Consider the following 16,795-nt stretch of genomic DNA (forward strand, 5'->3'; position numbering starts at 1 on the left):
GTGTAAGGCACAATAACAAACTATTATAATGATTATTACAAAACCTAGGAAACTTACTTTCTGAGCAAGTGTTTCATTTCTGTTTATTTTTTCGTTCCCAGTTGTTAGCTTTTGATTTTCTTTAATTTCAACAATTGGGACATTACGTCCACCTTGTTAGGAAAGTTGGGTATTAAAATTGGGGCTGCAGATCCAGTGCTGAACTAGAACACTCCCTTCTAAAGAACGCAGTAGGGGAAAAAAAAAAAAAAAAAAAAAAAAAAAAAAAAAAAAGGGGCTTCCCTGGTGGCGCAGTGGTTGAGAGCCCGCCTGCCGATGCAGGGGACGCGGGTTCGTGCCCCGGTCCAGGAAGATCCCACATGCCGCGGAGCGGCTGGGCCCGTGAGCCATGGCCGCTGAGCCTGCGCTCCACAACGGGAGAGGCCACAACAGTGAGAGGGCCGCGTACCAAAAAAAAAAAAAAAAGAACGCAGTAGGAAGAAAAGAGTATATGTTGGTGGGTGGGTCTGAAAGAGTGGGTATTAGTTATATGCTAGCCAGCTGTGTGACTCTACACGAATTAATTTGTCTTTCTGGGCCCACAGTTGTACAAAAAAGGGCTGAACACATGTCTTAAAAGTTCACACTATTGTAACATTTTAATATTCGACAATCTGGATCTCACTACATTATCCTATCCACAATTTTTCCAAATCTTTACTTTTGCGTAGTCCCTTTAGGGAACAACACAGCGGTAAGCATTCAAAAACCTTACCTTTTTACTTCTACTGTATCTAAGATTCTAAAATAACTGTTCTGGCAAAATTCTAAATGAAAACGTCCAGTTTTATCTCCTTTGGGAAAATTTGTCCCAAAGGTATCTGGCTTCTCTATTAATCTCCAGTTACCTGAAAACACTCCTAGAATCTTCTAAAATTTTCCCTTAAAAAAAAAAAAAAAAAGTTAAAGAAAAAAAACTACAAATCCCATGAGTCAAAGATGGAATGGAAACAGACACCTCCCCTCAAACCCCCTTCCCGGTCCCCTTGAATGTAGTCCGCTAAAACTCGGGTTGAGGCATCCTGAAATATGCCTGAAAGAAACGTCGGCTGTTTCGTTCTGCTTTTTAGCTGTGCTCTCGCTGGGCTCCTTTAAGTCGGTGCTGAGAGTGAGGAAGGATACAGAGCGACGCAGAGTGGGATGAACGCGGACGCAGGCATCACCTGTTCCAAGAGGGGCATGCGCAGTGCGAGGGCGCCGGCAAGGAGGCGGGGCACGGTGGGAGGGGCAGACGGCGCCCGGCTGGCACCGCTCAGATCTCCTTTTCCCCGGCTTGGGGCGCTGAGGCGGCGGCGGGACTTGTCTTCGGCAAAGGTTGCCTGGCGTCGTCCAACATGGAGGAGGCACTGGCCTCGCTCATCACCTGCAAGAGGGACTAATTTCCGCCTGGTGTTCAGGGACTTCGCCGCCTGCACGCCCGGCGGCGGACCCCGTCTCCGGTTGCTCCTCCGGCCACGGGCTTCCCGGCGGGGAGGCAGCAAAAGGAGGGAGCTCGGTGGCCCCGAGTTTCCCTAAGCCATGGGCAACGAGGCGAGCTTGGAAGGGGAAGGGCTTCCCGAAGGGCTGGCGGCGGCAGCAGCGGCGGCTGGAGGAGGGGCTGGCGGGGCGGGGAGCCCCTTGCACACCGTGACTCCGGCCGGCATGGAGGCGGATCTGAGCCAGCTGAGCGAAGAGGAGAGGAGACAGATCGCTGCTGTCATGTCAAGGGCGCAGGGGCTGCCCAAGGGAAGCATTCCTCCGGCCTCTGCGGAGCTGCCTTCCATGCACAGGCACGCACAGCATGATGTATATGTCCGGGCATATATGTACAGCTTCCCGTGCACATATGTGCCAGCCTGTATGTGCCAGCACGGCAGTACATATATGTCGTCTCCATTCATTTTATTCTCCCTAATGGGGTGGTGGTAAAGAGAACATAAGCTTTCTGTTGGGCAGGATAAAAATGATGCCTTATAGAGTTTCTGATGGGATAGTCAAGGGTTGCATTCTTGGAACTGTGATTTTAGGTTGTGATTTCTGGCCTTTTGGAACCTTTTCTCTCTAGGGTGGCGTGGAGAGACGCCCTCCAGTGTTTTACTAATCTGGAAGTCTTCCATTAATACAAAACGGACGTGTTAGGAAATGGAGAGAGCTGGCTGTTTACCTGTTTCTGTTTAAACCTCCTCAGTCATTTCGGGGTCTTTTTCTCTGTGAATGATGTCTAAATATTTCTGTAACAATACCTTTAATTCCCCTGGAGGTGATTTGTCTTTCCTTCCCACTCTACCCCCCAGAGGAGAACAGGAGCTGTTTAGGTAGAAGGTATAGAATAAATACACCTTTTATATTCAGTGAGAAATCCTAAAATATGTGTGGCATTAAAGAGATGGTTTGGTTACAACAGTGCAGGTGCTGTACGTGTATTTATGAATTAGCATATGCTATTTTTTAAACCACCGCTCTTTTATATGGAAAAGCGTCTTACAGTTTACGGAAGAACATGTGAATTTGTGTTACCTTCATATTAGTTTCCAGTACATGCTTTTAAAGACAAAACAAATAGCAACTTGGACAGGCAATTAAGAGCTAATCTATAATATGAACGTATTCATTTTCCACTCTAGCTCTCTGTGTTCCTCTATCCCAATAAATTAGTTGTTTTCTAGTTAGAGTACTAAAAGGGTATAATCACTGTGCCTGCCCTGCCTTTATTATGGTAAACAAACCCTTTAACTTGCACCCTTGTAGCATGTTCAGAGACAGGACATTCCTCTGTCCGTGGTCCTGAAACCACTACTGCTTTATGATAACCTAACAATTTTCATTAGAGATACTGGAAATATGAAAGATATGGATATAGGTGTAGGCTCTTATCCTGTACTTCATAAAATAAAAACACTTAGGAACTATAATATAAGTATATACATATAATTTTGTCAGGTAACTAATACAGTAGAAATGTAAAATGTTTTGTGGATAGTGGCAATATTTTTTACAGAAAATCTTAAATGCATAAACTATATCAGGTAAAAACCCTGTTTTCTTGAAGGGGAACCAACACTACTAGTAAAAACCAGCTTTTTTACATTGAATATATTTTTCTGTGTTTTTAAACTAGTAATATATTGGGCTATTTCTTTGGTATAAAGCCTTTCTTATCTATTCCCTTAAGAGTACAGTTTATGATATGTACTGTTTTCTCTACTGTTTAAAACCTGACTTAGAAAAAATTATGAATGTTCATATACTAGATTTTCCTAGGGTAATAATGAGGTACAATACTTTTATTAACCTTTTAGTAACATATGCCAATCTTCTACAATTTTTCCTAAGAGGCACAAGCAACAGGTTTAGCATGCTGGTTACAAATACGAAGAAGAGTGGGAGCTTTGATTTCTAAATTTCTTCCTTGTATTCAGAGGGTGGCTAAAAAATATTATTTCAGCCTATGAAAGTATGGTGTTTTGTGCAGTATTTGTATCAGATAGCATACTTTTAATGCTCTCTGTTGATGTTTTTGTTACGGTAGAATTCTTATCAATAGGTAGTCTGTGGCCTAAACAGTTATTGATGAAAGCTTCATTGAAATATATAAACGTGTCTGATTTTGGCAACCTGCTTATATTTTACTGAGAGATTTCTATAAATGTCTTTAATTTTGGAAAGTTATTATCCCCATATGTGATAACCAAGTAAACATTAATTTAAGTATATATAAGAAAGTATATCCAAATCATTTCAAGTTTTAGGAGATTATGTGGTGTGAATTAGACAGGGTGGGCTTTGATTTTTATTTATTTTTTTTAAAGAAATAAGGATTGAGAGCCTAGAGGCCTTATTAATTTTAACTGACTCATAGCGAATTATATATGCTTCTCAGCCATATATGCCTAAGTTTCCTTGCCTCTAAATAAGGCAGTAATACTTATCTTACCCATCTTGTAGAGCCATAGTAAGGATTAATTAAAATTTGACAGGAACATTTTTGCTTGGATTTTAATTTGAAGGAAACCTATACATATAAAGAGTAGTAATATCAATATCAGCAGTGGATGGCACTGGCAGTGATGGCTGCAGACAAGTTGTGTGTTGAATTGTTCACTGTTATGAGTTATTTTGATGTATCTATATTCTTTTACATATGGAGAAGTCAGTGTGATGTACTGGAAATCCTGCCTCCCCTTCCTGCCCACCAGGAGTTCGGATACCAGATTTCTGTGACTAACTAGTTTTATAACCTTAAATTAATTTCTTAGCCTGTTTAAGTCTTACTATCCTCTGCAATATACAGATGAAGGACATTCCTAAAGTTGCTTATATTTCCATTATAAAATTTTATGACTTAACACTGTCAAGTGTCATTGCTTGTTGTGTTACATTTTAAAATATTTTAGTATTCCAACTGCTTTTACATTCTTAGTCTTGAATGCATGTTTATCTCATTTGCTGCTGAAACATTTTTTTTCTGTTAACCTGTGAAAGAAAAATTCTAATCTGAGGATGACAATAGTAAAATGAAAAGGGAAGTTGTATAAGACTTGAGTAGTTAGAAGCTAGAAGTTAGAGCTTACAAATGAAATGCTTCTGGATTTTCGATTCATTGTTGATCCAGGAAAATACAATTTTATTACGTCTTTTACTCATTCTGTTTACACCTACAGATGTGTCATATGAGAAGAGCTTTACTGAAAAACACTTCTGATTAGTAGAATATTTAGTAACAATTCTGACTGAAGCAATTATTTTCTTTAGCATTCCTTTAGCCCTCTGCTGCTGGGTAGACACCTCCACAACTGTTTTTCTTCCTAGAGCAGCAAGCCAAAATGAATATGGAATGTTTCCATTTATATCTCACAAGACCTGTAGAAGAATTTAAAGTGAAAAGAATTCAAGCAACATTAATCTAGAGGGAAACAAAAACCTGATATGTCATTCATTTGTTCACTCACTGTTATTCATTCATTCATTGATTCATCAAACATTAATACTCATCTACTAGTTACCAGGTTTGGTTCTAGTGATGAAAAGATGAGTGGAACATACCTCTCCCTAGGAATTCATAGTCTAGGACAGAAGACACAGATTGCATTTTGGTCATTCTTCTTTTTAACACAACTGTCATACCAAACAGAAATTCATCAAAAGACATAGTTAGCTAAGACATCTTTATATTTTTGTTTGGTATTAAGCCTGTATCTTCTCTTACTGATTGTCTTTCTAGTTTTCACTCCCAGATCTCCGTGTTTGACGTTTATTTACATAATTATAGCAACTAAAACTAAGTTTAAATTGTAGTCTTTATAGCTGTATGGGTATTTTCTCACAGGGGCATTCTGTAATGTAATATAACTTAATATTCAGAGGAAGTACATGCAGTTATAATTTCTAATGCAAGTAGCTTCCTTTAACTTTTGGTGCTTATTGTTATCACAAATATTTGGTATTCACAAAATTTATTTGTTTGGTATGTATGTTGGATTAAGTGAAATATCACAAAAACAGTGATTAAGTTTAATAGTATTTTCAAGAGAACACAGTTAAGAATAGATTTTTTGGGTACTCGTTTAAATATAAATTTCTTTAATAAAATGCCTGAACATTTACAGGATAGTCCCTAAGCATCTGCCCCTCAAGGGAATGGTAAACTTTATTAACTGAATATGGAGCATTTCTAGAATAATGTGATTATCTAAACACTGGAACTTTTTGAAAACAATCTATTTGGGGTTGTTTACTGTGGTTCTTTTGCCTTCATATGGAAGGGAGCACATAATGAGGCCTATAAGGAAACATTCAAAATTATTTTCCCCAGTGGAAATATGTAGCAGTGTGTTTAAAAAGATATCTTAGAATTGTTGGAATCAATTAGGATGATAATTTTAGTTCCTTATTTAAGTACAGTCTTCAGAGACATGGTAGTATCTAAAGTTTTTGTAACCTTTTTTCCTGGAGGAAATTGCCAGAACTAAGAATTCTGTTTATTCATCTTTTACTAGAAAAACATTTTGGGGCATACATTGCCATTTATAGATTATTTTCTTTCTGACCCTTTGCTCTTTAGAAGTAATACTTCTGTCTTTCTTCCTACTATGCCTTACATCTTGATCTATACTCAAATTTCTGTATCATTAGGGGAAGTTTAAAAACGTAATTCATAATAAGTACCAGATGACCTGAAATGAAAAAGTTATAGTCTGGTCCATTAGCAGGTAAATTTTATTAAAACAAATTAAAACCTATAGAACTTTATCTCACATTTTAAGTGCTACTGAATCACTATATTTATCTCTTTTTCTTTTAATTAAAAAGAAATCTTTTCCAAAATTAATGTTACATATATCAAACAAAATACTTATAATTTGATTTATCCCATAATTCTAATGCAGCATGGAAACACTGATGTTTCCAAAACTATTTTTTAAAAATCCATCTTGTGTATTTGTCTGAGTTAAAAGAAATCTTGCAAATTAATTACTTGTTGCATTTTTAAGTCATTGTCAATGTCTAATAAACAATGGTAATAGTAAGTGTTGTAGAAAATATTAAGTAAAGAGATCATGTTTTTTCTTCCTTTGAGGAAAGTAACAGTACTTTTCAAAAGTGGAGTCACAACCAGATTGTTGCTATTTGTACATCAGACTATGTATGTCTCAAGATGCTTTAAGCATCATATTGTTACATTGAGAGATCTCAGATTAAGAATGCTATTGGAAAAATAATTGAATGATATACACTGTTCTTCCACAAGAAAGAATTATTTCTCAGAACTTTCTAATTAAAGTAGGAATTCTTATTCTAAAAAGTTAAATAAGGACAATATTTGATGGATATTACCTTTTTTGACAGATATTAGGTCAAAAATTGAATAGATGATCAGCATTTTCAGAGTCACTGAAAATGTCCTGTACCAGATCCTGTGATGTCATGTTGTATGTCTTATGTAGCTAATGTAAATTCTAATATTAAGTAAAAAAAACAAAAAACAGTTGCAGCAATCTCATTTGAAAATGAATATTTTCACTTCTTAGTGTGCTAGTATTTGGGAGGCTAATATTCCTTGACTATAACTTTTGGTTAAAAAGGATACATCCTGTGAGCATAAAAGTACTGGAACATGGCTTTGCATTGATCTGTTGAGTTAATATGTTTAAATAGGTTTTAAGTATGGCTAGATTCTATTAAGTAAATGTAAATTATTTTTATTATAAATACTTTCTAACTAGATATCTTAATAGTTCATTATATATAGTAGCAAGTATGGGATTTTTTCCCCTTCCTCTTCACTTCCGTGTTGAAAATATGTACCCATGTAAAGAAAGTAACAAAGACATTAAAATTTTTATAATTACTTATAGGATGCTGCAAAAATGGATTTTAGTTTTATTTATACATTCATAATTTTGAAGATGTAAGAAAGTAATAGGTTTTAAATATTATTTTGAGTTGCGATAGTTTGCATTATTTTCACTTCTTTTTGTTTCATTCTTCTAGGAAACAAGAGCTGGATAGTAGTCAATCTCCAAAGCAACCAGGAAAACCGCCGGACCCTGGGCGTCCAGTTCAGCCTGGTCTCAGTAAAAGTAGAACTACAGACACTCTGAGGTCAGAGCAGAAATTGCCTGGAAGGAGTCCTTCCACTATTAGCTTGAAAGAATCGAAATCCAGAACTGATTTTAAGGAAGAGCACAAGTCTAATATGATGTCTGGCTTCCTCTCAGAGGTTAATCCTTTAAGTGCTGTCTCCTCTGTTGTAAATAAATTCAGTCCTTTTGATTTGATATCAGACCCTGATGCCTCCCAGGAAGAAGCCGCCAAGAAACAAAAAATATCTCAGAAGGAACAAGGAAAACCTGAAGGAATCACAAAGCCTCCATCACAACAACAGTCACCCAAGCCAGTTCCTCAGCAGCCAGGACCTGTGAGGGCCTTGCTTCAGCAGGACGGTTCTCCCAAATCAGTATCTCCTCAGCAGCCAGAAAAAATTAAATCACAACCTCCAGAAACAGGAAAGCCAACTCAGGGTCTCACCCAGGCTCCTCAGACAGACCAGGCAAAATTGCCACTTCAGAGAGATGCAGCCAGGCCTCAGACTAAACAGACAGATACAGTAAGGGGAGAGTCAGTTAAACCCTCGCTGCAAAGCCCATCCAAGCCACCTATTCACCAAGTAAGTCCTGGAAAGCCTCCAGCCCAGCAGCCTGGACCTGGAAAACTTTCCACACCACAGCCTGGGCCTGCAAAGCCCTCAGCTCAGCAGCCAGGGCCAACGAAGGCCCTAGCTCAACAGCCAGGGACCCCAAAGCCCCCAGCCCAGCCACCAGGAACAGCAAAGCCTGCAGCTCAGCAGCCTGGTCCAAAGTCTCCAGCTCAGCCTCCTGGGGCTGCAAAGACTCCAGCTCAGCCTCCTGGGCCTGCAAAGACTCCAGCTCAGCCTCCTGGGCCTGCAAAGACTGCAGCTCAGCCACCAGGGCCAGCAAAGCCCACGGCCCAACAGCTGGGGACAACGAAATCCCCGGCTCACCAACCTGGGCCACAGTCTCCAGCTCAGCCACCTGGGCCTGCAAAGACTGCAGCTCAGCAGGTTGGGCCAGTGAAGCCTCAGGTCCAGCAGCCTGGGCCAGGCAAGACTCCAGCGCAACAGCCTGGCCCAATGAAGCCCCCTCCTCAGCAGCCTGGTCCAGCAAAGCCCCCTCCTCAGCAATCTACAAAACCAGTAAGCCAAACAGGGAAACCTCTGCAGCCACAAACTTTTCCATCTGCAGCACAGACTCCAGTACAAGGCCTCCCCAAAACCATCTGTCCTCTTTGCAATACCACTGAACTTCTGTTGCATGTTCCAGAAAAGGCCAATTTTAACACATGCACTGAGTGTCAAACCACTGTTTGTAGCCTCTGTGGTTTTAACCCTAATCCTCATTTAACTGAGGTAAGTGCATTTTTTCGTTATGTTCATGCTGTTAAACCATATCGTCATCTTCCACAAATGGTGCTTAGTTTATTGCTGTTACGATAGGATGGCACCGTTTTTCTCTGGTTCTTTTCTTCTTTCCCTCCTTCCTTCCTACTTTCCTCTTTTTCTTCTCTGCCAAAGGTAAATTAGAGTTTTTCAACATTTTCTCCAATAATATTTCTCCAAAATATTGCTACAATTTCCGATAAATTTAGCACATAAAGGAAGTGTGAATTTATTGATAGATGCTGAGCTTTTACTCATTGCATTCTATGGGTAAAATCCACACTATTATTACATTATATTAATTTTTACATTAACTTTTAAATTCATGCTCCTACCTACCTACCATGATACTCTTGATATGATATTCTTAAATGGGATCCTGTTTATGCTGTGAAAAAATGTGGGCAATGTTTTCAGATTCTAAATACAATTTTGATACGAAATTGAATACATTCTTTCAAACTGCACATCCCCTTTTTCCTGCTAGTGATTTTGCTATACAGTATGAGAGCATGCTTCCCTCATTAGTTGAGAGTCATTCATAACACGGTAAGTCAATTCAAAAAAGGAAGTCATTAGAACAGGTTCAACTTTATAGGTGTCTTCTTAGAAGGATCACAGTTTATAACTCCAAGTCTTTGGGTAAACCTTCCTGGCAGACTGAATCATGAAGGGGCCAGTTGTGACACAAATGAGTTCAAGGTTGTTTACTCCGATTCAGGATAGAAAAGTTATTCTCAGCAGGTCAGTTAATGTCAACTCAGCGCTTAAAGTCCCTGAATAAAATAGCATTTTAATAGGTAGAGATTTGGGGACATTCATGGGGAAGGGACAGAAAACATAAAACTGCAGAACTTAGAAATTCTCTGGAGTTAAGAAATAATACAGTGAAGATGGTATAATAATATAAAATAAGTGAGAATAAAAGGGCTTAGGATTTGAAAGAATACATTTTTAAAAGAAATGCAGTAGCCCCTACCCAAGGAGAAGGCACAGAAACCATTGCGTTCATCTAGAGAATAGCTGTTAGTGGGCTGTGTGTGCATTATGTGCACATAATGCACACGAAGGAGTGAAGGCAGCAGGCATGGAGGATTATGTCATTTAAATATCTGCGAGAGAGACTTGTGTACCCTTGTTATAAATGAAATCTATGTTCTGATAAAAACAACAGTGATAATTACTGGTAGCTGTTATGTTAGTTTGGGTACTTACTGTGATGAAAGTTGAAAATGATGTCCATTTAAAATATATCAACCTCTGGTTTTTTGATAAAGTATCTTTTACTCTTTTTACCAAAAGTCATATTGAGTACTTTAACTTTTTAGATAAGTCATACTTTAATGATAAAATTGAAATTAATAACATTTAAGTTATGGAGGAAATCAGATTATAAATAGTTTATATATTTGTAGTTTTTTTTCATATCTTAAACTTTTTTCCACATTCTTTTTTTATCTTTTAATTTTTTTATTGGAGTATAGTTGAGGTATAAAATTATATAAGTTACAAGTGTACAATAGTGATTCACAAATTTTAAAGGTTATGTTCCATTTATAGTTATTATAAAATATTTGCTATATTCCCCATGTTGTACAATATATCCTTGTGGCATATTTTATACATAATAGTTTTGTACCTCTTAATCCCTTACCCACATGCTGCCCCTTTCCCCTTTTTTCTCCCCACTGGTAACCACTAGTTTGTTCTCTGCATCTGTGTGTCTGCTTCTTTTTTGTTGTAGCCCCTAGTTTCTTGTACTTTTTAGATTCCATGTATAAGTGATATCATACAGTATTTGCCTTTCTCTGTCTATTTCACTTAGCATAGTGCCCTCCAAGTCCATCCATGTTGTTGCAAATGGCAAAATTTCATTCTTTCTTACAGCTGAGTAACATTCCATATTGTGTGTGTATATAAATTCTGATAAAGATGTTTCTGTCCAATACCATCTTGATAGGAATGTGTAGTAATAATGACTTCATACAGTAGATGATCTTTTTATAAAATGTTTGTCATGTTTTTATGGCAATTTATAAGGCAGAAACCTGTCGTTGGACCTTCAAGCCCCGTATATTATTTGAGTACCTACAATGTGGATGACATTTTACTACACGTTTGGTAGGCTATAAAGATAAGTTAAACTTAATGCTGATCTTAACATGATCCAAATGTACTAGGTTAGATCATACACACACAAGGAAATATGTGGTCAAATGATAAAAGCTGTGAGAGATGAGCAAACATTATGAACTTCCAAGTAGGAAGTGCCATTTCCATTGGGTGAGATAAGGAAAGCTTCATGGAGAAAGTGGCATTTGTGCTAGGTATGTAGTGATGGATATTATTTCAACAGATAAAGAACATGAAAGGGGGTAATGATTTAGCCTAAGACCTAGAACCAGAATAATACAGGGTATATTTAGGGAATCAGGCATAAATCTAGGTTGCCTGAAGTGGTGGTGAAGAAATGCGCAATGAGATTGGAGAAAAGTTTAAGTCAGATTTAGGTCTTCCACATTTAGTCGGTAGCAGTGAGCATTCTGCATTATGAAAGTTACCTTGTTTAATATAGTCATACCTTCAATCCTTCATTCATTTTACAAATGTGTATCAAATTCCAAGTTGCGAAGCACCATCAAGTACTTTGATAGAATCCAGTATGTGTTAGATATGGAATCTTCCTTTACAAGAAAACTGGGGAAATAAAAGTTGTAAATAAGAAAGGAAAAAATAGATATATATGAAAAGTAACTCTGTATAGGTCTTTACAGTGCACATAGTTCCTTATTTGTTTTATCAAAATTAAATTTCCAAATAATTCTATGGTCATGTATTCTGTTTTCTCTTATGGGAAAAAATTGGTGTTCAAGTGGTTACTATGTTAGAGTCATCCTGATAGTAAATAATCAGAACCCAAACTAAATCTTGTGATTCCAAATCCATTTACTCGTGGTAAGAAGAGAGAAAGTGCTATGAGATCAAACGAAGAAGTCATCACTATCTTTGGGGGGTATGACAACTATCTTCATGGAAATAGAAGTATTTGAGCTGGGAATGTGAAGAATGATAAGAATTTGGACACAGTTGACAGGAGTTGGGAATGTGGGGGCAAGTAGAGGGTCTCACTGGTTAGAAGAAAAGCATCCCCGTTATTAACGAGATGAGCTTGGGTAAGTCATTTACACTTTCTGTAACAGTGATACCATGTAAACAATGGAAATAACATGTTCTCTGTTAAACACATTGGGTTTTTAGGAGGATTAGCTGAACATTTGTATGAAAAGGTATTTTTCAATATATGAAGTTCTTTTGAAGTTGTAATATGATGTGTCATAGATAGTATTTTAAACAGAGTTGACTTTGACAGCTTACTCTCAAATTGTTTTCTACATAGATACAATATCATAAGTTGTTGGGTTCTGAGATAGCAATCAAGAGCCATTTGATCTATAGTATTAATTGTAACATTTCATTTTAATTCTCATTTTTTTCCCTATAAGGAAAAATGTAATCTTATGGGTCAAATTGTCCAAAAATACTCAGATTGAGTAAACAGTTTTACCATGCAGGACAGCGCCAGAGACTAGACATTCTATACTACTTTAATTTACATGAATTTATTATTTTCTAGTTGGAGTTTATATGCAAGTTATTCTCTATATTATTACTTTTACAGCCTATTGGGTAAAAATAAAATAAAAATAAAATCCTGGTCTCTTGTATCACTCCTTGAAAAGATCAGGAGAATTTCTCTGATATATTTTTGTTACCAAAGCAGAATTATGACTATATTTGCTTTGAACATCCTGGCTCTTAATTGAATAGTAGGTCTGAGGAGAAGGACTGGAGAGGTATCAACACCCAGACACAAGCTTTAGGAAAGGCGACTTTTACTTCCTTAACTAAATTTGCCAGCTCTCTCCCACCTCTGCCCACCTGACACACATATACATACACGTACACATACATATACACACAAAGACTCATACCTTAGATAACCCAAATATTTGTGTGAAGGGGATGACGTTTAAATTAACTGTCCTCTCTGGTAGTTGTCAAGATGTGTGCTGTTCAGATAAACCTTAAGAATCCCTGGCTCCAAGCCTAGACTTTATAGCAGTATCTCTTCTTGCTAGTCAATTAATGGAGTTAATCTCAGCAACACAGGTTCACCCTTTGGGTTTGCTTTCTGACACAGAAACTGAACATTTGCTTTACAGTTAGTAACTACAGTGTTTCTTTTTGTTGTTCTTGTTGTTGATTTACTTTATCTCTTTTGATGTCTAGGCTGGGACCAGGTAGGTTTAAGGAGAGATTTAAAGACTTATTCCTAATGTGTGATAATTCTCCTGTGTCTTAGGAAATTTTGTAATATATGAAATGACTTGTCATTTTTTAGACTGTTAATAATGAACCAAATGTTAGTGATAAAAGTGGATTTAGGTGGGTGGTTTTTTTTTTTTTTTTTTTGCTCATATTATTTCAATCATGATTGCCCATATATTAATCTTGGCTGAAACTAGTTGTTTTATTTAACAAAAACATGGCCATCTCTCAGGAGCTAAAAAAAATAAAAAACAAACACACTTAGACTTCCATATACACTCTCTAAACTTATTAAAGAACAAACAAAAAATGAAATTTTTCAGGTTGGCAAAATGACTTTAACTGGCCACCTCTTTTAGGTGGGTCAGCCTGCTACTTCTAGTAGGAGAAACTGAGAAGGGAAAATCTGTTAAGAAAAGAGTAGAGATATGCCAAATGTCAGGAGGCTGGAACCTGTGGAGAAAGAAAGCCAGTAAGACATTCCTGATGATGAAGTAGCAGAAAGAACTTTTAGAAAAAGGAATATTCTCTTTTTAGTCGCTTTCTATTTTAGCACAAAGGTGATTTGTCACCCCAAATTGTAAGCAGAGACAGCAACACGGTTCTTTTTAACAAGGACAACTGAGCACATATGCTTTCACCTCCTCTCTAGAGGTCCCAGTTTTAAAAGATTGAAAGTATAGTAGTTCTGTATACCTCAGTTAAAAAATAAATGAATAAATAAAAACAATAATAAAAAGTACTCATGAAAAAAAAGTGTAGTATTTTGAGAAAATGGGAAAGACCACGAATAACATAAATTGGCAGGTTGAAGAATTCCTAGAAGATAGAAAGTAAATGGAAAGGTGGTGACAGAAACAGAGCTAAAGAAACCACTGTCAGGTGGCTTCCTGATAGAGCCTCAGTGAAGCTCTGAGCTTAGCATCCACAAATACAGACAGCAACAGTGGGTTGTAGGTAGTGATCAAGTAATAAATTACAGAACTACAGGAGGAACAAACAGGACAAGTGGACTCTTTCCTAATCTCTAGTGGGAGACAGTGTGTAGGAAGAGGCTTTATTTTTTTCTGCTTAGGCTAAAGCCAAAGAATTCTCCAAATGAAGGGATGAACTGCCTGAGGAAGGGCCCTCATGAGAAAAGTAGGGCTTTCAGAAGAAAATGAGAAGAAGTAATGCTTCTCTCCCACAACAGAGTGATTTAAAGGAGGAAACAAACAAAACACTAAAGGAGTCAAATGTACTACATCTGTTACCCTCCTAGTAAAGCTGTCCTTACTTTGAACGCTGACCCTATGTTATCCTACTAACTCTCATTCAAAGAAGAGGACTAATGGGGAAGTAGAGCTGTCCAGAAATACAGAAAAACCTCTGTTGATTACCCATTCTAAATAATGGAAACATTCACTGTAAATGAATGGTTTGAAGAGACTCGCTTGACATTTTAGCGCTAACACCACATGAAGGACATAGATAAACTAGTGAAAGACAAAACACCTGACCTCACAGGAAAGAGTCCATTCAGGAAATATAAAGAACTTATAAATTTTTTTTTATTCCTGAGAAATACTTAAGAGGAGGGTATTTCATCAATAATTAGTACACTCAAATTTCAGTGGGCTGATTGAGGGTAAAAATGGGCCTGGTTGATGTTCTGGAAAAGAAAGACCCAGAATTTTCCCAGCTTGTAGAGCAAATTATCCAACTATTTAACTGAGCACCTACTATGTTTCAGGCACTTTTCTGGACTGTCCTAGTTGTAAAAGTGAACAAAATAGCCAAAAATTCTTGCCTCGTGTGACGTGTATTCTAGTAAGAGTGGCAAATAAATAAAACGTATAGTGTGACAGATGGTAATAAGTGTTATGGAGAAAAATGAAGTAGAAGGTTATAGCACTGACCAAGGGAGGGTTGGTGATGTGGTGGTAGGGTCCCCTCACTCCCTCTAATTGGGGGATGGAGTCTGGGAGTTGAGGGATGACTCAGGAATCTGGAATTTTTAGTGGTGACTAAAGGTCTAATTTGTATAGCTCTGAGGCTGGGACCTCGAGGGGGGCTAAAAAAAGGAAAGAGTGGGAATGTACCCAGGAATGTGCACAATTCTGAGATGCCCCTCTTCTTCCTGTGGTGATGTGGAGGCTGGGGAATGAGCATTTTACTCCAGCATAGGGAGCTCTTTCTAAACTCTTGTCCATAGAGTTGTAGACATTTTGGGGGTGTGGTCATCTGAAATTCTGGGGTTCCCTTGGGACTCTGGGAGTTCTGGGGCTTTAAGAGAAATATTAAAAATCATGGAAATTATATCTAAAAGCTCTAATAGGAGTTCCAGAAAGAAATGAATCAAGGCTATGGAGTCAAGCTCTAGAAAAAAGAAAATGTAAGTCTTCAGATTTTGATCCACTAATGGATCAAGCAAGATTAGTAAAACATCTGATAGATACATCCTGGTGAAATAATCTGATTTCCAAGGGTAAGAAGAAAAATTGGAAGAGTTCCACAGAGAAAAAAGTTAGCATCTACAAAAAGATGACAAATCAGGCAGGTGTCAACACAGAAGACAGCAGAGAGGGACCAATTTCTTTAAATTTCTAGAGATGATGTTTAGATGAATCCTCTCTCCAGGCAAGAGATAAAGAGGGAGTGTGTGTGAGGGCAGCTTAAGAATTTTTTTTCACACTTAGGGGTCCATAAAAATCATTGGCACTCTATAAGTGTATATATACATGTATAAATGTGTATGTAGGTATATGTATGTATATACCACAATCACTGTAGGAGTTCCTCTATTAAAATGGAAAATGAAAAGAGTGAGGTGGAGTAGCTGATTATGCTCCAGAAATTAAGAAAACTAAAAAAGACATTAAGTCATTTTTTTCCAAAATGTGCTTGCATAATAGTAGTGGAATGTGAGATGATATTAGATGGTACACAAATCAAACTGAAAAAGTTATACGTTATTTAAATGTGTGTTAAAATATTTAATTAATACATCAAATATAATTTCTTGGATATTGCTTATGACAATCCTAAAACAGATGATAATATAAGGTTGTTTTTTGAAAAATTGTTGCTTTTACAGAAGGAGAAAATACATATCTTAAATTTATAAATCAAAACATATTATTTGATGTTATAATGGCAGCCACTAGAAGAAGTCACAGCAAAAGTTATCACTGATTGATTCTGAAGATGCAAGCTTGGTGCCTGAGAGAGAGGCTTTTACTTTTGATGTCAAACCGTTTTGTGCTATTTTTTTAACCTTGGAAATTCATCTTTTTTTTTTTGCTTGTTTGTTTTTTTAAATTTTCCTTTGCTTTATTATTATTATTTTTTAAACATCTTTATTGGAGTATAATTGCTTCACAATGGTGTGTTAGTTTCTGCTTTACAACAAAGTGAATCAGTTATACATACACATATGTTCCCATATCTCTTCCCTCTTTCGTCTCCCTCCCTCCCACTCTCCCTATCCCACCCCTCTAGGTGGTCGCAAGG

At 37.3% G+C, this 16,795-nt stretch overlaps 1 protein-coding gene across 5 annotated transcripts in view; it reads left to right on the forward strand.

Moving 5' to 3' along the window:
- Positions 1-1,224: 1,224 nt before the first annotated feature.
- The window catches only part of PCLO (piccolo presynaptic cytomatrix protein), a 378,181-nt gene continuing 362,610 nt past the window's right edge, over positions 1,225-16,795 (forward strand). For all 5 annotated transcript variants that reach the window (XM_067042711.1, XM_059074371.2, XM_067042713.1 and 2 more), the window contains exons 1-2: positions 1,225-1,808; positions 7,510-8,944. In XM_067042711.1, coding sequence (XP_066898812.1) covers positions 1,558-1,808; positions 7,510-8,944 — 1,686 coding nt within the window. In that variant the 5' untranslated portion in view covers positions 1,225-1,557. The remainder of the gene's footprint in view (positions 1,809-7,509; positions 8,945-16,795) is intronic.

Source organism: Kogia breviceps, chromosome 9 (assembly GCF_026419965.1).
Source record: "Kogia breviceps isolate mKogBre1 chromosome 9, mKogBre1 haplotype 1, whole genome shotgun sequence".
Classification (NCBI taxonomy): domain Eukaryota; kingdom Metazoa; phylum Chordata; class Mammalia; order Artiodactyla; family Physeteridae; genus Kogia; species Kogia breviceps.